The sequence below is a fragment of the Dipodomys spectabilis genome, unplaced genomic scaffold (genome assembly GCF_019054845.1).
Source record: "Dipodomys spectabilis isolate Male_0828 unplaced genomic scaffold, ASM1905484v1 ptg000069l, whole genome shotgun sequence".
In the NCBI taxonomy this organism is placed as follows: domain Eukaryota; kingdom Metazoa; phylum Chordata; class Mammalia; order Rodentia; family Heteromyidae; genus Dipodomys; species Dipodomys spectabilis.
Window position 1 is genome coordinate 11,006,827 of NW_024870746.1, and position 25,062 is coordinate 11,031,888.

The 25,062-nt window shown below is 47.1% G+C and overlaps 1 protein-coding gene across 1 annotated transcript in view; it reads right to left on the reverse strand.

Annotated features, from left to right (window-relative positions):
- Capn2 (calpain 2) overlaps nucleotides 1-25,062 on the reverse strand; it is a 51,669-nt gene that overhangs the window by 23,400 nt on the left and 3,207 nt on the right. Inside the window, exons 2-5 of the mRNA XM_042681690.1 lie at nucleotides 22,551-22,620; nucleotides 2,835-2,953; nucleotides 1,955-2,088; nucleotides 702-870 (exon numbers count right to left, since the gene is read on the reverse strand). Coding sequence (XP_042537624.1) covers nucleotides 702-870; nucleotides 1,955-2,088; nucleotides 2,835-2,953; nucleotides 22,551-22,620 — 492 coding nt within the window. The remainder of the gene's footprint in view (nucleotides 1-701; nucleotides 871-1,954; nucleotides 2,089-2,834; nucleotides 2,954-22,550; nucleotides 22,621-25,062) is intronic.

Here is a 25,062-nt window from a genome sequence, read left to right on the forward strand (position 1 = left end):
GGCCTCAGGATGCAGGACAGACAGCCAGGCATCATCAATAACCCAGATGGATTGATTTCTCCAAGCACCCTTGTCTGACCCAGCACAGCTACATGGTTTTATGCAATGGTGATTTTTTGCAATGGTAATTTTTTTTTGCAACGTCTGAGTTCAGAATTGGCTGCATTAGAAACTCCGCAAAGCCACTCTTTTCCTGTCTGTTACGTGTAACTTTTGTATGGGACTGGACACAACCCACCTTCTACCTCCCATCCCCTGGTGAGTTTTGCCTGGAATAGCCATTAAGGGAAGGAATTCCTTCCAATTTTCTCTGAAATCCTCCCCTAAATCCATCAACCCTAAGACCCAAGGGGAAGGCTGCTGAGCTCATGGTGGCGCCCTGGAGATGGGGAGTCCAGCAGAGGGCAGGCTTTCTCAGGGAACCTTGGGTCTAGGAGCAGAGGGGTGATCCAGAACAGGAAATGAGCCTGGGAGGTAAGGAAAGGCTGGAGGCCCATCACCCCAGCAGTTATACCCCAGACAGCGTGGCTGTTGCCTAGCAATCCCTAGTTCCTAACAAATGAGAAATGTGTTAAATGAGTGTGTTAATGCTATTTCTGGGCAGTAGGTTTCCTGGGGCAGGGCCATTGTTTCCTGGGGCAGATCCATTGTTGAGGACAGCTAGAGCAGACAGAAATTTCCTGAGAGCAATGTGGACTTACATCGATAGAGCAGCCAAGGAGAGAGCCTTTCTGCAGCGCCTTCTGGATGATCTTGAACAGGTTGGGAGGAGGGTTCTTCAGCTCGTACCACTCCGCAATGCCACCTGTGAAGTCCTCGAAACCCTCGGTGGTGGCGCCCCCTGAGAGGGCTTCATAGCACCCATTGATCCTACAAGAGAGGAAGAGGTGCTGCTACTACCGCTGATGCTGCTAATGCCTGGGAGACATCAGCCCTGCATGTAGCACCCCATAGCCACTCTAGTTTGCTTGACCTCATGACAGCTCTGCTCTCATTCTCTTTGGTTTTGTCTCTCCTTGGGATACCCAGGAGAGGCAAAGTCCTGTATCTCTACAGTTACTATTTTCTGGGAACTTTGGGAAGTGCCTACAGAACCTTTCAGTTAGAAGGACCTTATTGATGAGTTGATCCACCTTCCACTATTGATTCTTTCTGCATCCTGACAGAAGCAGACTTGCTAACAGGCCGTTTGGCAGTCACAGCTTTAAAACAAAGACAACAATTCAATAATAAAAGCAGCTTCTCTGAGAAACAAGCCATGTGTTCTCATGGGCATTTGACTCCATGCTATCAATGCTGGGGTTTGAGGCTTCTCTAACTCCACAACTTGAGCTTTGCACACAGGTTCTCTCCACTGGGGATCTGATCATGGGGCTTTAAGGTGCGAAAATCCACTAGTTGCCTTAGAGCTGGGTCTTCATGAAGGCAGTCCATGCATCACAGCCAGCTGAGGCCCTTCTGGAGCAGGCTGACATGCTGGGCCTGGGCAAACTGTGGGAAGCAGTGGGTAGGAAGTATGGGAAAAGAACAAAAAACAAAAACATTTGCCAACAGCCATGCCATATATCCTGGGCAAACACTTTCACAACTTTCTTATCTCTGCCATGGGTCATTGGCCCATTGGCATAAATTCTGCTGCTTTTAATTGATTAGCAATATAATAAGTCCTGCCAAGGAAGCCAAGTTCCTTCTTAAGGTCAACAGAAAATCAACCTCATAACCCTTCCCTGTGCACTTGGTTCAGAATGCCAGTGGGCAATCATTGATCAACACATCACGTGGCCAGGCTTGTGGCCTGCATCAGCTCCTCAGAGACAGAGCCCAATTTGGGCCCAAGTAGTCCTTTTATAGAACAAGGCTTCTGCTCAAAATAGTCCTTGAATAGCTCCTGTTGTTTTGAGCCCAGGGTAGCAGGGACAAGCCATGGCCCTTGGGGGAGGGCGAGGTCACTTACTTGGCATAGGCTTTCTCCAGCAGGGCACTCCAGAATTCACTCCCCTCGGCTGAATGCACGAAGAGCAGCTCCCCGTCTTTGGTGGGCAGCCGGTCATCCACCACCACCTCCACCCACTCACCATACTGCCAGAACTGCAGGAAAAGGAGGGAGGGGCATGCAAGGAGAATGCACTAGGGTTCTGAGCCTCAGTGGCACCTGGCTCCCTCCTACTGGACCCTTGCTGTGGGGCCATGAGCCCATGCTGGGAGGAGATACTTTCCTTTGTCTCTTATAAGGGAAGTCCTCACGATGCACATGCACATGAGGTTCTTGTCTGTGTCTCTAAAAAAACAGTATTTCACCAGGCGCAGGTGACTCATGCCTGTAATCCTAGCTACTCAGGAGGCTGAGATCTGAGACTTGTAGTTTGAAGCCAGCCGGGGCAGACAAGTCCATAAGACACTTATTTCCAAGTTAACTACCTCCACTTCTCCCCCCCCAAAAAATGCCAGAAGTAGAGGTATGATTCAAGTGGAAGGATATAAACCTTGTGCAGAAAAAGATAAGCAAGAGCACAAGGCCCTGAGTTCAAGTCTCAGTACTGGCATTAAAATAGATAAATAAATAAACAGTATTTCTCATTCGCCAGCACAAAAAGGGGGTCATTTTTAACATTGGATCTCAAGTCTCAAATAATCAACTTTTTAAAAACCTGGGAATGACTTCTTGAACACCCAGCTCTACTCCCCTCCTTGCAAGTCCCTAGAGGCCTTCCATAGTCATCCTGGCAAGCTTGGGAGCTTCCTTAGCAGAAGAGCAAGGGCCAAGGGACCTACTCAAGTGTGGGGGGCCGAGTCCCTGGGACCCATTGGAAAGCTTGAGAAAACCCTTATATTACCTGGAAGCGGAAGATCCCAGCATAGTTTTCCTGGAAACTCTGGTCTAAGGGGACAACTCGGGCCAGGATTTCTTCATTCAAAGTGAGGGAGGCAATGGCTGCCAGCAGCCAGCAGTCACCTGAGAACACAGTACAAGCAGCTCTGATCAGGTCTGGGTACCTGGAGGCAGACATGTTACCTCTCCAGGTACCTCATCCGATGGTTAGGTTGGAGGGGTGTGGGAGATATCTGAAGGGAAATGCTGAAGGAAGGTTATTACGTTGAACTGGTGGCTGAGTAGAGAGGGGAAGTTCATTCTCTGAAAGATCCACACTGAACTGTGTCCTCAGAGCCCTGCTCTGTGCCTCACACATGTCTGTGGAGGGAATAAACCCAAGTGGCAGAAGCAGCTTCTGTGAAAACAGGCTCTTAAGGAGGAATTTGAGTAGTGTGGGGGGAGAAAACAATGCAGTGAAAGATGGGAAGTATAGAAAATCAGACACAGCCTGGGAGAAGGATTCAGAAACAAGGGAAGGAGGGCAGTGGAAAGGAGACCGCAGGAGTATGGGCACTATAGAGGGAATAACCACAAGTCAGTGTGAAGGATGCTAGAAGAGGAAAGGGAGCTGTGGCTCAAGTGGTGGAGTGTTAGTCTTGAGCAAAACAAGCTCAGGGACAGTGCCCAGGTCCTGAGTTCAAGTCCTCGTAATGGCACAGAAAGAGAAAGAAGAAAGGAAAAAAATAGAAGAGAAAGGAAAAAAGATGAAATAAATATTGAGGGTCACTGAGTCCTCTAGTTCCTGAAATAGATGATCCTGTTGATATACAGATGTGACTGCACACAGCCCTTCCACGTCTGGATATGCTATTTGAAGCTGTGGTGGGTGGAATTGAGTTCTCCCTAATTAGTCAGTAGGTAATCACAGGAAGTGCAATTCTTTTGCTCCTGAAACTGCCCTCCTACTAACACTGAGGCTGGCCCTGCAGTCTCAGTCTGACTCTGCCCCGGTTCCAGTAACCTATGGGGTAATCTATGCTGATAAGGTGCCATGGTGTTTAACTGGGACTTCTTGGAGATTGGTTGGGTGCCCTCTTCTGCACGGAGTCTATAAAAGATGCATGGTCTGTTGAGCTAAAGTGATCTTGCTTCTTTGGAGGTGTTGTCTGTCTGAGAAGCATTGCTGAGAGATGGAGAGAGAGAAACCAAGTCCTGGAAATGTCACTTGTGACCCTGAATCAAGCTGTACCTGAAGCTCCAGATCTGCCTTGGACTTTTCAGTTACATGAACTGATAACTTTGTTTCTTTACCCATTATGCAGGGATATAAGTTCCCACTACTGATCTATCTAAGGGGCTTCCAGATCATTATTTCATGTATTGCCCACCACAGCGCTGTGAGCACAGTGCCATTACTATCTCCATGTGAAAGCTGAGCGTACCAAGGTTTAGAGAACTTGTAGACATTGCTAACACTCCAACAGCTACTGGTGGAGCTTAACAGGTAGGATTTTACTGGCCATAGATCACAGAAGTAATGTTTTGGGTTAGTTACACCATTAGATAAACCAAACTAGAAACCCTCTGACATGTTGAAGACATAGAATTACAGGGGAAATTCAGCAGTGGCCATGTTTAGCTTTGGTTTTGGGAGGAAGCTGCGGAGTCTCTGATTGGTAGGAATGGAAATCTGTCTGAAGGATATAGAAATCTAACTTCCATATGATGCCTCGAATGGACCTCATAATCAAAAAGACAACCCTCCGGCCTTTCCTGAGCAGCGATCCCCTCCACTTCCAACTGTATCCTGTTGTCCATCCTGAGACCCAGTTCACCCTGCATCAGTTGTTCCTGGGATCACGAGAGACTATTGTGCAATGCATTCCTCATCCACATTGGGTCTCTATTTTTTATGACGTGAGTTCTTTGGGGAATCTGGCAATGCCTGTGAGTCTTCATTTTCATTGATACATATTTTCTTTGAAATTTTCTTGGAATCCTACAAACTGCTTAGATTTGGGTCTGTCCACCCCATACCCTTTGGGTTACAGTGATTTCAATATAGGGATTCTGGTGACAGGAGTCTTGAGGCCGTGTCTCCCTCCATTCCTCTACCAACTCTCATCAAATCCTAGAGCATCCTGCCCACGTCTATCCGATCCTGTTTGGTCCCTTGGTTCCCCAAATCCATGCTTTTCTATCAGCCATGTATACAGCAGCACACAAGCACATGATCTTTGGGACCTGTCCACTGCTGTGGTAATCCTGGAGGTCACTGCCAATCATGCTGCTATTCAGGGGATAGTGACTCTGACCGAATGCATGAGCATTGGCTTTAGTTGTGGCTCTATATTTTTTCTTTTTGTATGTCGATGTTCAGATTAGATCTGGGCATCTATCTCCAGTTACAGCTCACCACCAGAACTGGGTGTCTTTCTATATCCCAGAAGTCAGTGGTTCTGCTTCATGGCTTCCTGCTTTCCTCCCTTTGTCTCTGAAGTGCATCTCCTGCCTACCTTGCAGAGAAGGCAGGTCTCATCTGGCCCGCTTTCTTCATGCTTTGCTAACTTGCTTCCTCTGAAAGGACAAACAATTCTCAAATGCTCTCCTCTAGACTAAGTTACCACATTGAGGTCACATACCTTGGAAAGGGCAAGGCCTGGACCTCTTGGCTTCCACCCTGCCTTCTTCCTACCAGCAGGACTTAAAAAACTAATAAGCAGAGCTGGGTGCTGGTGGCTCACGCCTGTAATCCTAGCTACACAGGAGGCTGAGATCTGAGGATCACGGTTCAAAGCCAGCCCGGGCAGGAAACTCTGTGAGACTCTTATCTCCAATAAACCAGAAACTCTGTGAGACTCTTATCTCCAATAAACCACTAGAAAACCGGAAGAGGTGCTGTGTCTCAAGCGGTAGAGCGCTTGCCCTGAGCTGAAGAGCGCAAGGACAGCACCCAAGCCCAGAGTTCAAGCCCCACGACTGACAAAAAACAAAAAACAAAACTAATAAGCTGCTGACATTTATATGACAAAGAACATTTCACTTGACCTTCACTGAGTCTGTAAGAGATGATCATTGTTATTATCACCTTTTCAGGATGAAGAAATTGAAACCCAAGAAATCTATAGAGAAAATAATTTATAGATATGGCAACAAATCTTCTGAATCTAAGTCCTTAGTTTCATTTAAGCATTATAACTTACTTGATAATGATTAATGAGACACCTGGTAGGAAAATTCAAAATTGAAATGAAAGAGGAACTCACTAGTAACTCCCTTATGTCCTATATTTTATCCTTTTTTTTTTTTGTCAGTTGTGGGTCTTGAACTCAGGGCCTGGCCTCTGTCCTTTGAGCCTCTTTGTGTTCAAGGCTAGCACTCTACCACTTGAGCCACAGCACTACTTCTGGTTTTTTGAGTGGTTAATTGGAGATAAACATCTCATGGGGACTTTTCTGCCCCAGCTGGCTTCAATCCAAGGTACTCAGATCTTAGCCTCTTGAATAGCTTGGATTACAGGCCACTGGCACCTTTAATAACCAAGTACCTGTTAGCATAAGAAGTATTAAAACACAGCAACAACTCAATGCAATGCAAGTCACCAAGACAACAGGCAGGTGTGTCACTGCACAGTGAAGACAATGACACTAAGACCATAGTAAAGGCAAGAGAAAACAAGTTATATGCATTTTTGCTTTGTTTTATTGAGATGATAGAATCTCACTATATAGCCCAGGGTGACCTCAAACTCCCTAGTACTAGGATTACAGATGTACACCCTCATGTCTGGCTCAAGTTATGTGCATTTTATAGTTAAAGATTTAAAAAGATTCCTATCCATTTTCCAAATTCTGGAGCTGAATGAGGCACTCAGAAAGGCTCTAAGAAAGGCATTTAGATAGACACTAGTAGCTCACACCTGTAATCCTAGCTACTTAGGAGACTAAGATTTGAGATCAAGATTCAAAAGCAGCCTGGGCAGACAAATCCAAGAGACCTTATCTCCAATTAACCAGCAGAAAGCTGGAAGTAAGGTGTGGCTTAAGTGGTAGAGCATAAGCCTTGAGTGAAAAAAACTAAACAAGAGTAGGAGGCCCCGAGTTCAAGCCTCACTACAACTACAGGCACACACACACACACACACACACACACACACACACACACACACACACACACACACACATCTTGATTTCCACTAAGATTGGAGTATCTGAAACCCTATTTCATACTTGATTTCTTTTCTTCCTTTTAATATCTGCTTACATAAGTTTTCTGGTAACACGGACATGGTAGTTAAAACAGTTCACATTCACAAAGGCTTGTTGTAGTTCAGGCCTCATGATAAATGTTTCATACACACTCTCAAAATTTTAGCTCATTTCAATGTCATGAAACAGTTCAGGCTATCATCCTATTTCATAGGTGAGCACAGAGGTTTAAGTGGCTTGCCCCCAAGACCCTAGCTGGCGAGTGACCATTACTTCTGCTTGTACATTAGTAGCTTTTAATGTATAACAACCTACATGGTTGGCTTTGTAAACAGGCTGATTATCAATTTACGTGATTGAAATGATGCTATGGTAGGACTTCTGTCCTTTATCCAATTATGTCTGGGAATGTGCACAGGCCTTGCTTCAAGTAGATGTCTTCCCACAACATCTGTTGGACAACCTCTCGGTAGTAGCCTTTTTCAGTCCCACCCTTCCCTGCTAAGTCCTTGGTTTCTCCACCAAGGTCAGAATCTACCTTTCCTAGAATAAATGTATAGAATCATTTATCTTCTGGACAATACCACAGGGCAGGTGCCGTAGTTGAAGTCCTAGTGGAGCCTGTTTGGGGCAGTGGCAGTCAGGTCTGAATAAAACCAGCCACTAGTTTGGGAGGGGTCTGACAACCAGAACAAGTCCAAAATGACAGAGTTTGTGGTGCTCACTAGCTTTAGCAAGAAAACACCAGAGGGCGCTTTTGGTGACTGAGACTTGGTGGAATGTTGTCATATGACTGGGGCTTGAAAAAGAAAGATCTGTATATTTTTAATGTTATGAATCGGCAAGGCACTCTGGACTTTAGCAAATGCTATCTCCCTTCTGTACATCTATATTGGCTTTATTCTCCAATTATATGGGAAGAAACTGGCAGGAAGGACAGGGGAGTGGCTCTAAGCACAACCCAAGTCCTGCCTTCCTCTCCGGGTGAGTTTTCCAGTGGTCATACAGGTACAATGTTTGTTTGTGTTTGGTTATATTTGGTTGCCTGTGTGAAGATCAGGCTGTGCTCTGCTCCACGCACTGAGGCAGTGCCTTGCATTGAGTGGTCTCCTTTTATAGAACAGCAGTTTTGCAGATTATGGCTCATACCTATAATCCTAGCTACTCAGGAGGCTGAGATCTGTGTATTGAGTTCAAAGCCAGCAGGGGCAGCAAAGTCCGTGAGACTCTTATCTCCAACTAACCATCAAAAAGCCAGAAATGAAGCTGTGGCTCAAGTGGTAGAGCACTAAGGTTGAGAAAAGAAGCTCAGGGACAGTGCCTAAGCCCTGAGTTCAAGCCCCAAAACCAGCACATACACACACACACACACACACACACACACACACACACACTCCATAGCCCTGAGTTCAAGCCCCAAAACCAGCACATACACACACACACACACACACACACACACACACTCCATAGCCGTTTGTTCCATTTTGAGTGCAAATGCTGAAGGCAGAGTGACTCTACCTCTTGTTCTTGTAAGTAACCAATTATGCTCTGTCCAGTATAAACCATGATAAATAATTTACTTTTGGAAATGAAAGATTATCATCTTTGACTTTATCAAATTAAATCAGGAACATATGGACCCATTGGTCTATAAAAAAAAACTGTAATAGAAAAACTAGGCCTAGGAGTTTATTTGAACATAATGTAACCTCCTGACTTGAATCATAGAAAAGTAGGGTTACCTAAACACTGGGGTTCAGTGGCACCCACCCATCATACCTCTCAGTGTATGTATCATGAACTGAAAGGTGGCAAACTTCCTCCCAACTCTGACCACAGGGCTCCAGCCCAGTACATTCTTCCTTCTTGACATGATTTACTTGAATTGTGGCCCACTAAAATGTGGTTCATTTAGACCCAGTAAGCACTTTGAATCAGCTCTGCTCCTTGATACCCCAGGGTCACAACATCTGTGTGACTGGCTCCTGATGTTAATATCTTATCTAGCCATCAGCAGTAACTGTTTGCTTTTCTTATTTTTTTTATCTGTAGCAGTGCTCTGCTTTTGCTGATCCTTAACACTCCTTTACATTATTCTTTCTTAGCCATTCTGTAATGTATATATCATGTGAAGTGTATTTGTGTGATCTAAGAGTTTAGTATTAGTTATTAGGATTGGAATAAAAGAAACTGTGAGTACCAATGGTTATGCTATGTTTGGTTGACCATTTGTGCTCCAAAGGTATTCCCTATTGTATGGAACAGTGGCTTTGGCTTTCAAGTAAAATCAGTAGTATTTGGAGAATTAAACCAACATCATTGAAGTAATTTTGAATTTGTTAAAAATTTTATTGATGAATATTAATTGTACAGGTGAATTCACTGTCACTAAATTCTGACATTGTAGAAAGAGACATATGTATCTATATTTCTTACAGGATCCTCTCATAAAACCATGGAAAACCTCTGATTACTGCATTTATCTCTGAAACAATGGCCTCAGAGGCCGGAGTTCTGGATATTGGTCAGCTGGAATTGATTGCTCAGTTGATACCTTCTGTTTGCCCTTTTACAGCTGCTCTATACCCTCCACCCAGCTTTCTGCTGAAAAGCGCTCTCAGTGGACCTCACTGGGTTCTAAGGGTCCTGACTACTAGTAGAGTTAAGCCAATGGCAGTCCTAGAGACCAGAGCAAAGGAGGACAGACTAGGACATGTCTTCCCTGCCTCCTTCTCTATGCCTAGACATCAGGGCACAGCAACTCAAGATGGCGCTGTATAGGATGTATTCTTGGTTCTAGGATCCTGACACCTGTCCCCAGCTCACAGATCTACACCTTCTTGTGGGAGGAGCTCAGTTATGCTTCCTTCTTTGGTTCCTGAAGCTTCTAGGCACAATCTGCTCATTTCCAACAGTGTTCTAGACTCTTCTGACTAACCCTGGTAAGTGGTTGACCTTTATTAACAGCTCCCAGGCTGCCTACCTGCAAGGGTTTAGACAATCATCTACCCTACTTTAAAATTCACCTATTTTCCTGTCTACAAAGACTCATTATCATAAAAATGCCTTTTCCTCTTAAAGTAGTCAGTAAAACATGTGATCATGGTAGAAATACCAATAGATTACCAAGTTTATAAGAAAAATGAAATATGAAGTCCAGATTAAAAATAAATAAATAAGGGACCAGGCATGGTAGGACACACCTGTAATCCCAGCCCTCGGTAGACTGAAGTAATCAGCTAATGTCAGGTGTTTGAAAATGTAAACCATAATAATTGATCTACATTGAAGGAACAACCAAATGAATTGGGATGACCCACTGTGTTCTCTAAAATTTCTCAAGAACTGAACACATATTCTTTAGGGGAGGGGAAAGTTTTACAGTTAGATAAGTTTGGGAAAGGTGAAACTGACCAGGTTAGGCACAAGCATTTTGTTCAAGGAATTCACATGTTTATTTTCCCAGGGGGAAGAAGAGGGGACATAAAATGCAGATATCTCAGACTTCTTTGACCCTGAACTCTCTTACTGATGACTTTTGTGGCCAATGTCCCATGAAGCCCATGGGACAAGCCAGATTACTTACTGAGGGGTACATTTACAGCTGTGCTATAAACTCAGCTTGGCAAGTTCTCTAAGAAGCTAAACTGCTTCCTGGAGAAGCAGTGGGGGTGGAGGTAGCGGTGGAGGTTGCTCTTGGGCAGCAACTACTTAGGGCAGGCCCACCAGCCACAGCCTCAGTGCTTCTTATACGACCTCGATCGTCAGTCTCTCTCCAGATTTGGAAATCTTCCTTTTCTTTAGAACTGGCTGCTTTCCTTTATAGGCTGCGTTGTTTTCCTTGGGTTGCTTAGTTAAGCCTATGTTCCCTGGGAACGAGGTGAGGTGCAGGTAAATAGCAAATTCTAGCTTGGCTATTGTATAGCTGTGACTCACCATCTGTTGTCTGTCTTTTTCCGTCCTAGGAGCTGGACACTGGCCTCTGTCAGTGCTCTGGACGTGTGCAGGGACAAAGGTCAAAGTAGAGTCATGGCAGGCATTTATCACCTGCTGGACACACACTGTGGGTCCCTGGAGGTGGGACCTAAGTGCCAGTAACATGTCCTTTAGCTGATATGCTGGATATGTCCACTCTTAGCCCAGAGGTTTCTGACCACCCAGTGAAGGTCTAGATAACGGACTCTATACAGGCAGCTTCTTTTCTAGAAGATACTCCATCTGTGCAGCCTAAGGAGGGAGAACAACTTCCAACCTCGCTAGCTCTCTGGAAGAGGCCCACTTGCTGCTTCACTAATCCCATGCCTCCTATTACAGAGACTGCCGCTAGATGAGGCTTCAGGGCCCTCCTGCCTGCTTCTACCACAGACCTCGGCTTTGTCCAGTCCTGCTTTCTAATCCTGTCTCTCCTATGTAGAGATTCCAGTTATAGGCTGCAAACATCCCCGGCAAAGCAAGCCTTGGCTTTCAAAGCTCTGATGTAAAAATGTCTGAAAACAAGTTGGGGACAGGGGGAGGACTGGGGATGGGAAAGGCAAGTTTCTAGAAGTCTGTAGGCTGACTTGGAAGGAAACCATCCAGGGGAAGTGGTCAAGGGTCTCAAAACTAGACTTGCCCTTTGATACTTTGCTTGGGTCGGTTGGTGCTGAGAGTTTCTGCCTTTCTCCACTGGGGGCCTACTTCCAGGATATCTGGAAAGAGCCTGCTAAGGCTGAGTTCATGTCTGGTCTCTCAAAGATCTGACCTTGCTGGTTCTATCTCTTGCTTTGCATTCCATCTGGCACTTTCTCACACACCTGTTTGCCTAAGGATGTCAGGAGGTATCTGCCCCAACTCCACCCTCTTGGGGTTCCTGAGGCACTAAGAGGCTCTTGGCTGCCCTCTCACTCCACTGTGGCTGGCTTTGTTCCTTGGCCCAGCCCCTTGGGATCTCCCTTCCTGTGTACCTTCCTCCCCGGAGTCCCTACCCTATGTGCATTGTCTCAGGCACCTCTCTGTTGCACTGTGCTAGCAAGAGGCCATAAAACCAGATGGACAGGCTGACTCCATAGGCTGAAAACCTTGAACAATCTGGGTGAAGAGTAACCCAAGAAAGTGGGCTGATATGCCAGCTCCCTGTACCTTTGCGAGCTGTGCCTTTGATAGGCACAGGATAATTAGCTCCACCGTCATCCATTTCCAAGCTGGTCCTTCACATGACCCTCAAGCCTTTCCTCAAGTGGAAAGACCTTGGACTTGCACCGTGTTGGGAATACCCGATTGTCTTTTGAACTCCTAGATTTGGCCCTGATCCAGACACTTACTGTGGTATGAACCTAACTGATTAGAGTTCTTTTCATGTGTAAACTTTGGCCACCTTTGGATCTGCTGAGTGCGAATTTCATTATCCTCTAACAATGATGTGTTGGGAAAATGTCCAAATGAAGAAATAAAGGTAAAAACTGAGCTCTGATAAGATTCAGGCTACAAATGTATCTGCTCAAAGCCAAGTGATCACTGGGGGAGGGGGAGAAGGATCTCAACCCTCCCTCCACCCAACCAAATCTCTAACCCAGAAGCTTGAGATCCCCCTTCATATTCCTCGAGGTGCTGAAACCTTGGCCTGAGAACTGTCGGGCCCTTGGTAAGCCCTTCTCTGCTTTGTCTCCTCCTGGATCACTAGGCAAGAGGGGCCTTTAGCAACCACCCCTCCTCTTTTTCCCTCCCTCCTCTGGAATCTTGAGTTTGGTCATCACTCCCCTGTAGGCCCTGGCTGTGGGTTCTCTGGATTTACTACACAGGGTGGATTTCTTGTCCGAGACAGACCAGCATTTGAGTCTTCACTTATCCATTTATCCAACAATTGTTTAGAAATACCCCCTCTGGCCCACCCTGGAGTGCCCCCTGAGATCACTTAGAGTGTTGCACATGGGCTCCAGGGGCCCTCCAAATCTAAACTTCTTCAGCCCTCACAATTTATTTGGCAGAAGCAGGAGTTTTAGCTGTTAGGCATGGTGGACTCACCCTTACCACTCTCTCAGGCTACCTGGATGGAAAGACTGGTCTGGCTGTCTGCAGCTGGGCGGGCTCTCCCAGGGCCCAGCCATGGGCACCTGGTATGCATAGCCTGTCTTCTATGCCCACAGGACCCTGGCAGCACAGACTATGTCTAGATCCTCCCCCTGAGGAGCTGGAGCCCTCAGACAGTTCTTATGAATAACTTCTTTAAGCTCTCAGGCCCTCTTCTAAAGGTAAATTCATTCAGGGCCATGTCAGTGAATTTCCAGAGCCACGCTTCCCATTTCTGCAATCCTGAGGGTCAGCTCTGGGCACAGGCCACAGCCACCTGGACCTCTGCAGGGAGCGGCCTGTGGCTGGGTTACTCATGTTTTCGGCTGCTGGAGGGCTTTCCAAGGGGAGACATAGTATTTGTTGTGTGTTTTTCTCGTCTTTCAATAATCACCATCTTTCCTTCATAAACAGGAAAGCGAAGTAGACTTGGGCAGCACCCCACCCCCCGTTGCCCCCCCAGGGAATGCAAGACGTGCTGAACTTCTGACAAAGGTCTCAGCCCTGGCTTGTCACACTCTCCAGTGTGACAACAGGCCATGGCCTGTTGACAGTCCCAGAAGGATGGAGGTTCTGTAAGGGCCGGGAGAGTGACTGGCCACCAACTGCTTCAGCCCCACCCAGCTGCGGGGAGGAGTAAGTTACAGCCCCAGAAACTCAGTGCTTGGGCACAGAAGACACCACCAACCATACACTTCTAGCAGGCTAGGGAGCTTCTTCATCTTGGGACACCAAGGCCGGTGTCAGCTAGGCCACTCCCAGGAGACCTTCTCCTGCTTCTGCACCTCTCTGTTATTTCTCTCATCCCAGGTCCAATCCCTGCAGCACCTCTGTCCTCCTAAAGCAGTCAGGTATCCCTTCCCCCTCTAATCCAGCCTCAAGCTTCTGGGCTGTTCATTCATTCTTCTGTGGCAGGTTCACACCAAGGCCTAAAAACAGCCAGCACTGATGGGCAGCGGAGACAGACAAGGAAACAGGGTGGATGGCAGTGAGCATTAGTCTGATCAAGGAAGACTGGCACAGAGGTGAGGGGTTGGCTTAGAAAAGGAGGTAGGACTGGGTGAGATGAGTGGGAGGGAGCACTTTCAGGGGAGAAAGATGGTCAAGGTGGAAACACTCAGGGTGTGGGGATGGGGCACAATCCAGGACAGACAGGTGGTGTTGAACTCAGGGCCAGGGCGCTGTCCCTTCGCTTTTTCATTCAAGGCTGGAGCTCTACTACTTGAGCCACAGTTCCACTTCCAGCTTTTTTTCTAGCTAATTGCAAATAAGAATCTCATAGACGTTCCTGCCCTGGCTGGCTTCATAGCACAATTTTCAGCTCTCAGCCTCCTAAGTAGCTAGGATGACTTACATGTGCCACTGGTGTCTGGCCCCTGAGGAAACAAGCTCAGTTCTTTCTCTTTTTTCCTTTGACACCAGACCCTCCAGGCACAGTAAAGCATACACATGCAATCACTGCTAGCCAAATGTCTATTCTGCTCCCTCAATGGAGACACTTTATACCTTCTCTCCATCTGGCTATCCTCAATCTTCCTTGGGAACTCATCCTTTTGGGGGGACCCCTCTTAAGTTCATAATGTTTGCTTCCTTTATGGCAAGGACCACTACATCCCAGCTGGCCTCAATCAGAGCATGATCACAGCATACTTAATTCATTTAGTAGTTTACTTGCACAACTTCCATTGGCTCTCTGAGGAAGCAATGTCCAAAGAGAATTAGAGATGGGCACACACCAGAGTAGGAATCCAACTGAAAATTAAAGCTTGTCCTACAGGTCATTGGATTGGGGTAATAGGAACAAAAGGAGGCTGGGGTGACAAATGGAGAATTTACCACAGAATGGTCTGGTTGGATGTGGGGAGGAGAGGCTGAGGCAAGAGTTCTGTGTAGAGAAAGGACCGTGTTTTCATATTTCATGGGCCTCAGCCCCAGCCCAGGGCTCTTCCTAAGGCAGACACTTGATAAGGCTCCCTGACCAGAAGCACAGAGGCCTGTGTATTCAGGGTAGCTCAGAAATGGATGAATGGAGTCCAGGATCTGGCAGTCAGCCCCACCACAGAGTCCCCCACTACTGTACATATGGAGAAGACCCCCAAAACATCTCTCAAAACCATGAATGGCTAGTGTCTCAGCAGCCTTGGGTCTACCCTGGTAAAGGAAGAAAGCCACCATTCAAAGAGGAGAACTGTAGTATCTTCTAAAATGGCAGCAACAGTGTACTGGCCTCACATATTCTTTTAGAACCTTCTTCTCCTCAACAACAGGTAGGAAGGTCTTCTCCCCTTGAATCTGGATAAACTATATACGTGAATGGGAGAAAGCAGAAGTGATTCTTTGTGAAGATGGTACTTCCCAGACTCTCTCGAGACATGTGCCAGGGTGTAAAGTGTTCAGCTTTATTTCAAACTCTGTGTTAATTTAAGAGAAAAAGATGCCGGTTGACAGTGGCTCATTCCTGCAACCCTAGCTACGCAAGAGGCTGAGATCTGAAGATTGTGGTTTAAAGCCAGCTCGGCAGAAAAGTCCATGAGACTCTTATCTCCAACCAACTACTCAGAAAAAGCCGGAAGTAGTATTGTGGCTCAAGTGGTAGAATGTTAGCCTTGAGCACAAAGAGGTTTAGGGACAGTACCTGGGTCCTGAGTTCAAGCTCCAGGACTGGGGGGAGGGGAGGGGGGAGGGAGACAGAGAGAGAGAGAGAGAGAGAGAGAGGGAGGGAGAGAGAGAGAGAGAGGGAGCTCTGAAGCCCCAACTACTACAATCTCCAGCACCCACACCAGACAGGTGGGTAAGGGCTCCACCCCAGCCTTGTCTGACCTGAAGGACCCTGAGAGTCACCTAGCCCCATCTAGTCATCCTTCAGAACCATAAGAGAGAACCATCAAATGGCTGTCATTTCAAACTATTCATTCTGGGGTGAGCCATCTCATACTAGGTACAGGTTGTAGCGATGCCGGGACCTTCCTGAACTCAGTACCTCAGAGTCTGAAACTCAGTGCCTGCTAGGGAAGGTAAATTGCACTTGCTCACCCAGTCTCCCCCATCTGAAGGTACTGGGGAAAAAAAGTGGATCCAACATCCCAAAGACATGCCAATGTCAGACTACCCAGGACACCCAGCCGGTCTGCAGGCCACAGGGCACCCTGGACCTGGGATGTGCTCCATACTTTCTTAATGTGTGGTTTGGAAAGGAGCCTGGGCCAGGAAGCTGGAGACCACAGACTTGCAGAGAAAGCAAGGGTCTACCAAAAAGCAGGGAATATCCTTGCCCATCTCCTCTTTTGCTAAGGCTCCTTCCATGATGAGTGGGAAGCTTGGTGCTTCTCCCCTGTAAGCTCAAATATCCCAGCAATGCTGTTCTTCCCTGCATGCTGTCTAGATTCTTTCCTGCAGATACATACTCATAACAACGTGTCTGGGCTAGGTTGTAGCCGTGCTGGCTGGTAGGCAGATTTTTGTCTTCCGCACTTACACCTGACTGCTACTACTCTTCCCATCTCCCAGGATGTGTTCATCTTCCCTGGCAACCCCAGCACTCCAGGCTCCCAATATGGCATTCTGTGCCCTGGTGCTCAGGGACCTCCAAGGTACATAACAGTTCCCTAGCTGTCCCTTCATTCCCACTCTACCAGTGGTTCCATCTGAGGACATTCCTATCCTCTGTCCACTGGGGACATCTGTCAGTGCCCAGAGACATTTATCATCACTACACTGGAAGAAGGGAGTGCAGCTTGCATCTAGTGGACAGAGGCCAAGGATGTTGTCAAACTTCTTACAATGCACATGTCAACCCCCACAATGAAGGGTTATAGGTCCCAAGTATGAAGAAGGCCACAGTGGAGAAGTCCTGCTCTAGCTCCAGTCTTGTCTGTCCCATGTCTAAGTCCTGTGTGCTCTGTTTTCGATTTCCCCTGGACAGATAGATAAATGCTAAGAGACCAAGCCACTGAAGGCTCTTCCCAGCTCTATTTCTTCCTCTTCGTCCTTCTTTTTGTGCTAGTGTTATAGCTTGAACTCAAGGTCTGAGTGCTGAGTGCTTAGGTTTTTTCACTCAAGGCTGGTTCTCTACCAATTGAGTCCTATGTCTACTTCCAGAGTTTTGCTAGTTAACTGGAGATAAGTGCTCATGGAACTTTCATACCTCAGCTGACTATGAACAGCAATCCTCAGATCTCAGCCTTCTGGACAGGTAGGATTATAAGCATGAGCCACAGGTGCCCACCTTGAAACAATGCATTTAAAGGCTCCAGCAGACCTGACACCTGGAAGAGACACAGCTCTACGGGGAGGGAAGGGCCCACATTCAGAAAGCTGTGGGTCTCAGCCTTGGAAGGATGAGAGGAAGTCGGAGGCTCCTAGGGCCCCTCTGGAGGGCTGGGTGTGGCTTTCCACAGGAACTACACACCCAGCCATGTGTTAGGCCTGTCACTGACTGATGAGTCACCCAGGGCTTTCTCTGCATTACTCATTTCACAGCCTGGCTAGCAGCCAAGAAAAGAAACCCAAAGCCAAACGGAGGTTCCCCACACATGCACAGTCCCTTATCATTTCCATCAGGACCAGAGTGGAGAGGGTAAAGAACCCTGTTTTATTCATGACCCCTCCTTATTACTAGGGAGGTCTTGAGCACCCAGCGACAAAAAATCCAAACTTGCCCCTGCCCACGGCTTCCCGCCCCTCCGGACATGCAGAAGGGGAGGCCCTAAAAGGGGATGGAGAGGGAGACCAGTTTGCTGGAACCGATTCCTGACTCTCACTCTGGAGTCTGCTGACTAGAAAATTCCTTTCCTGCCCATTCCATTACCCCCATCCCCATTCCCAGCCCCATGTGGTATCAAAATTTGTGCTAATATTAAACTTTCTTTCTTCCTTCCTTCCTTCCTTTCTTTCCTTCTTTTTCTTTCTTTCCTTCTTTTTCTTTCTTTCTCTCTTTTTCTTTCCTTCCTTCCCTCCCTCCCTCTCTTTCTATTGTTTTTCTTTTTCCCTGGAGTTTGAAGCACTCTACCACTTGAGCCACAGCTCCACTTCCAGCTTTTTTTGTAGTTAATCGTACAGACGAGTCTCTTGGACTTTCCAGCCAGGGCTGACTTTAATACTCTGATCCTGAGTAGTTAAGATTATAGGCATGAGTCATCAGCACGCAGCAATTCTTCATTTCTAACCCCTTGCTAAAGACCTTTCTGTGGCTGATATTGCTGGGCACTGATGCTAAGCAATGGCACAAAGGCATTACTCAGAAGTATGAGTAGAGTTGAAGGTTGAAGGAATTGCAAGGAGTTGTAGAGGAAGGGAACAGATTTTTGAGTCAGAGAGAATGTCGGAAGTGTGGGCTGTAGGAAAATCTGGCCCTACCCTCTCATCTCAGAGATGAGAACACTGAGCCATACAGGGTGTGGCATGGCTCCTGGCCACAGGAAACTGGTGGTAAAGCTGAGGGTGTGCACAGATAAGTGAAAAGTCCCATCCTATCCCTCAAGTTGGCAGGTAGCAAGTGGGGACCTTGTAGTACCCCTGCCATTCACCAGGTACCTGTGGGAGCAGAGGAGCTCTGGAGGAAGTTCCCACCACCTTAGCTCTATAGCCAGAGGCAGCTTTTCCCTTAGGCGCTACTTGAAGCTGGAACCCTGCTGTCTGAGAGCCAAGAGTGGATGGGATAGCCTGGGGTCAGTCAGGCCAAACAGGGCCCTCTGGTTAGCAGTTCACCCCTGGCCTGCTTCTCAAGCTGATGGAGAGTAGCAGGGAAGTTCTGTGAGTGCTGACAGCAGCCCCAAGGGAGGAAGGCTGAGCAGAGCATTGGTAACAGACTCCACTGGAAGCAGAGGCAATACTGACTCTGGCAACTACTCTGACTCTGGGAAGGGCCTCTGCTAGGGGTGAGGCTGGGGCTGGAGTAAAGCAATCTCTTTTTTTTGAAGAGAAAAATGAATAGACTCACTTTCTCTACCAAACCTGCTAAGGCCTATTTTCTTCTCATCATCATTTTCTTTTTAAACTACATGTATTATCTTTTAAAGAAGCACCTGCAAATTTCATCTTCTGGGTTGTACTTCCTGTGTGCTAGTCGGGCACAGGCTCAGGGCACCCCTCCCCATTTTAACACCCTTACCCTTAGAGCTTCTCAAAGGACAAGGATCTGGTTTCCTACCCAACTTACTTTCTTTTCCTCCTCATTCTCTCTCTTCTGTAACTTGGTGACAGGACTTTCATACAAATGGACTTCAACTCATTCAAGATTCCACAGCATCCTGACTACTACTATATAATCTCACTTTTCTCCAGCCCTAGGAAGGGAATTGTTACCATCATAAATGCTTCTTGACTTTCTATGGGGTCACATCATAATGAAGACATTGTAAGTTGAACATACCCAAAGTCAAAGATGCACCTAATACTCCCAGCCTACCAGAGACCCCAGCTTAGTCTACCCTGCCATAAACATACACGTAAAGCCTACACTTATATTTGCATACAGTTGGGTAACAGCCCAGAACATACAGCCTATTGTACAGAGTGTTGCATTATCTCATGTTTATTGTGTTCAGCACAGTACCCTGTAGAATGGTGTTTCAGTTGTTTCTCCTCATGGTGATGGGCTTGATTGGGAGCTGTGTCTCACTGTAGCTGCCCAACATTTGTGAGGCTATCAGACTGCATATTCTTAGCAAGGGAAAAGATCAAAATTCAAAGTACGGTGTTTATTTATTTATTTTTGCTTGCCTTGCATACTATTGTAAAGTTGAAAAGTTATACATCAAACCAAGGTAAGTTAAGGGCTTTATGTATTGCAATTTTACAGAAGAGTAAACTGGGCCTCAGTAAGGTCAAGTAACCTGTCCAAAATTCTACTAGCTCATCAGCAGTGCCAAGTACAGATATTGAAACTCTACTCTTTTGAGTGTTTTCTCCATTAGCCTGGTCCCCTAGTCTCCCTGATGAGGGTGGAGGGAGGTTGCTGGGAGGGGTACCCAGTGGATGTTCTTGAGGGTGAGTTGGGGTGGGCCACCTCTAAAGGGCCCAGAGAACACGGGCTGTGCTGCTTCAACAGCTGTGACAGAGTTGGCCACCTCATATTCATCCCCAGGGGCACAGTCAGTCACTACTAACAATTACAGAGCCACATCTGGCTGCAGGTCCAGCCTGGCTGAGGCTTAGCCTGCATTTCCAGCCTTTTATCCAGAAGGGCTTGTTTTTCTTTGCTGACTCCATTCCTGGCATAATTGTGTTGTGTACTGCAGGTGGCTTATTGTCAAGAAAGCTCTGCAAACATGGCTGGAATCATGTGGGAGGCCTAGAAACTGAGCCTTCTGGGAAAGAGGGTAGGGGTTAGTGGGGAACCACTTCTGGGCAGCATAGTAAAGGCAATAGGGCTCTGGGAGATATACCAGCTTTTAAGAGTGTCATCCAGCTAAGCTCAGTACACCAACTGAGTGCTTTGCAGAGTAGAAAGCCCACATAGAGAAAACAAAACATCTTTGCTCAGCTCAGCATCCTGGTGATTCAGAGGCAACATGGGGCCAGGGTATGAACACAGTCTTTAAAATCAGATCAGGGCTTGTTCCTCCAGCAGTTACTAGGGTTCAGCTTTGCATATACCCTCCCTGCTTTGTGCTTGAGTTTCTTATCTGCATGGTTGGGATGAAAATATTTACTTCATACTTGGGCTGAATGCATGAGATAACACAACGAAGTCAAAGCTGTACCGGTGGTGCTGAATACAAGCCTCAAGCTTGCCAGGCAGGCCTCTGGAATCATACCTTCAGCACATTGTAAGCTTCTTGCTCAAGGAATAAGAATCAGCTAGTCAGGAGTAAGAAGCAATAGCTGAGTGCCATCTTGATAAGGGTCTTGGGGTCACCTGGTTGACATACCTTCCCTTGGCAGTTGTGGGAGATTGAGGTTTCCAATGATGACTTGGCCCCAGCCCCCCAAAAGCTGTCATTGTTGGGCCTCATATTGCTGCCACAGCCCCTGTTCCGTTGTTTTTGAGCCTGTTGGGACTTGGTGATGTCTCCACCCCTTTACTGCCCTGCACCCAGATGCCATAATCAGGGTGAGAGTTCAGTAAACCACATTTCACCGCCTATAATCTAACTAGGATCTTCCAAAATAAAAGGCCAAGAAACAAAAAAAGCTAATATAACCCTTCTCCCCCACCCCCCCAAAAAAATCTGAGAAGTTATGTCAGTTACTGAGACATCTTTGAAAGGTTTACATTTAGCTTGGTTTATTCAGTTCTATGCATACAGAAGATATTTTGAGGGTTTTCAGCTTTGCCTGTCCCCGCCCATATGACCTGGTAGAATTTAAATGGAACTAAAAATCATGTACTTGTTACCTGAAGTTTAATCCTTACAGTGCTGTTAAACTTTTGAAGTAGATGTTTAGCCTAGGAGTGGTATTTACTGCTGTGTTTGTCTCTGGATTTTCCAAAGCCCCGGGGATGGTCAGTCTGACAACTTCCAGCTGGGGATGGTCAGTCTATCAACTTCCAGTCCTGTTAATTTCATTTTTTCTAACCAATGGATTTCTATAGAGTAGCACTTATGGACCCAAGGCCCCTTGGTCCTCTCTCTTACAGCATCTCAGGAATCTGCATGCAAAGTCAATATTAGATTAACCTGCATTTATTCCTCCAGGCCTGGGTCATACCTGACCTTTCTCAGAGGCCACACCTTAAGGTGTCTTAAGGATTCACTCAGGCCTTGCCTGGTTGAGGCTGATGACAAGGAACAGATTTTTGGCTTATCAGAGCAAATCATCTGCTCTGATTAGTTACAGGCTCACATTGATCATGGATAAGAAAAAAAAAAATTAAGGGTAGATTCTCTGAGGACCTTACATCATAGCTGAGACTTTATAGCTGCCTCCAGAGCTGGCAGAAATGCTAGAGGATCGCAGGGGTCCAGTCTTGAACAAACACATGTCCAGAAGCCTGTCACAACTTGTCCAGACAGAACAGTCTCCAGCATTCCAGCATATTTATCACTGCATTGTCTCCTGTGCTACCATGAGGAGCAAGCTACTCTACCAAACGCCCCTACTTCCTCCAGCAACCAGCTTCTGAGTTTCCTCTTCCTTCACACTGAGTCACCATCACGTCCTGACCTCACAGGACTGAAGGCTTAGTACTGTCACTGGCTTAGGGGAGTTTCTAGTCCACCCTCAGCCTAGAGCCAGTTTCCTGCCATCACTAGTTATACTGGTCCTCAAAAAGGTACAGAGACCAAGGGGCAAAGTCCAGAAACACCTTGGTTTCTTTAGTGGTAGAATTTTGTAACCTCAGTGTCTCTTCCAGAGTAGGGAGTGCAGAAGACCCCATTTATATGTCTGGGCATGGAGCTGAGACATTGAAGCCCCAGAAAGGCCCCAACACATACAGAAATCACCATACAGCTTGGAAAGAAGCCACCCCAGTGTCCCCCACCCAGTGGCCACAAGCGTGTAGATGTTCCACTACGATTTGCCCCAGTTCCACCACTTACCCAGGGCTCCTTGGCAGATGTCTGTGCGGGTAGCTCCTCCAACAATAAACTGGGGATCGGCGCAGATCTCCTGGGAACAAGACCCACAGAGTGCCGTCAGCTTACCAGGCAGTGCAAGCCTCAGAGGGCTTTGCAAACCCTTTTCCCTTCCTCCCCTTCCCCTTCCTCTGGGGGAAGTTTTGTAGTCAGAGTCAGAGCCTGTACAGTGGGGTCCTGCTGACCTTGCTGAATACATCCTGTTAGGAGGTTGAGGGTCAGTGACCCACCCTGATGAGACAAGATATCTTCGAACTCCACACATCCCAACAGTCTACATCACTATGCTGTTTCCCAGGGCCTATGGCAGTGCCCAAGTCAGCTTGGTCCATCAGGCCTTGAGACCCTCTACACTCCACAGCCCCTCTACCCTCTATGATGACACCCCTCCTCTTTCACTCTTCTGCATGCAAGTTTTTTGGTCTGCATGGAATTCCTCCTTTTCCCATCATGTTTTCCACAATGGGCGATATTTGGAAAGTCCTAGTCACCTCTTCCATGAAGTCCTCCTTCATATTCCATCCCCCTTCATTCCTTCAAGTATCATCCCCAGGGTCTTTGCACTGCAACTGGTTACTTAATTTGGTACAGTCTGGTGGCGCTTGTGAAGGCAGGGACTGGATCTGCCCCTGAGAATTCTTTCACAAGGATGCTACGTGGAATATCCCCATATTCTGTTACCTGCTTTATACCTGACACGGCACTTGCAGCTTTATCTCATGTAGCCATCCTGGGTAAAATTCCCATCTCACAGGTAAAGGAAGATCTCAGAGAAGAAAAGTGGTGTGCTCAAAGATGCACAGTGCCTTAGCCGTAGGGAGCCCTGGGATTTGAACTCGTGGGTCTCAAGAGCAAACACTCCACACTCGACTGCCTCTAATGGACTGGCATCAAAATCTCGGGGTAACTTACACAGCAGCCTTCTGGAAGCTAGGCTGAACAATCCTGCCCTCCAGCAGTCCTCTCCTAGGGCACTGCCTGGTTGTGAAAAGCTCCACCCCAAACCACAACAGAAGTCAGGGCCCAAATCTGGGCTTCTCTTGGCTCAGGTGGCGTTGGTTTGTAGGAGTGCCACATCTGCTAGAATGAGCCTCACTGCATACCCCTTGGCACCCCTCTCTGTCAAGTGTAAGTTTTGCCCAGGTGATCCTAGCTCAGCCTCAAGTCATCCTGGCTCAGACTCAGAGACCCATCTTGACACCTTGCCTACATCCAGGGCACATTTCCTTTCACGCCTCCCTTCAATGTGTCTGGGGAATGCAGGGACAAGGAGAAAGCTCTTCTGCCCAGGAAAATAAACCGAACTTTGCACGAAGCCTGCCAGCCAAGCTCTTATCCAGCAGACAGAACTGCTGGTATTGGAAGCTTCTTTATCACAGAGAATCATACTGAGCACCCTGAGGGACCAGGCTCATATGCCAGAAGGACTTTTCCATTATGTTCTAGAAACTGCCCCCATGTCATTGGCAGCCTCTCTAGAGAAGCCAAACTTCACACTTTGGAGTCTAGAGAGGATTCAGAAAAGTGAATCCTGTGCAAAGGTTCAGGGAAGGAAGGGGCAGGGGAAGAAAGCTAAATAATAATGAATGTAACAGCAGAAAAGGACTTGTGCCTGGGATTCTGATAGTGTATGGGTTAATCTCATCCCTCTGCTTATTATACAGGACAAGTTACTTAAGCTCTTGAATCTTTCAGTTTCCTTATCTGTAAATGGATTTGATGATAACAAATATACCTACCACAGAGGATTGTTCTGAGGGTGAACTGAGGTAACTTCCAATGTGTCTTGCAAAACATCCCATAATCATTGACTATTATTACTGAAGATGAAGTTGATAATGAAATAATGATACTGGATCTAAACCACATCATCTTGGCTACATGGTGAGTGATACCGTATTGGGTCTAACTGGTACCATCTTGTCTTCATGGCAGAGGCAGGGAAGTCCCACCTCCCAGGTGATGGGCATGCCTGAATTCCTAGAGGCAGGGGTGGGGACTTGGACAAGGTTACTGGACCTGCCAGTCTTGGGTCATGAATTCTCAAGCCCCCTGTGATCCTGCTCCCTGACCTGACCCTATTTAGGTCTGAACTAGCTCAGGCACCATCAGGCCATGCCTTGTGTCCCCCTGTCTCCCATCTCCTGGCTCTCCTCCAGTCACCATGGCATCCTATTTCAGCTCTCCATTGAGATTGTTCTGGTTTGTTGGTATTGTTTGTCTGCTCTTTCTTTGCTTTACTACTGTCATGGCTCAGTTTTCTTTTTTTTTTGGGTCCAGTCGTGGGGCCTGAACTCTGGGCCTGGGCGCTGTCCCTCAGCTCTTCAGCTCAAAGCTAGCGCTCTACCACTTGAGCCACAGCGCCACTTCCGGCTTTTTTCTTTTTTGCTTATGTGGTTCTGAGGAATTGAACCCAGGCCCTCAGGCATGCGAGGCAAGCACTCTACCACTGAGCCACCTTCCCAGCCCCCATGGC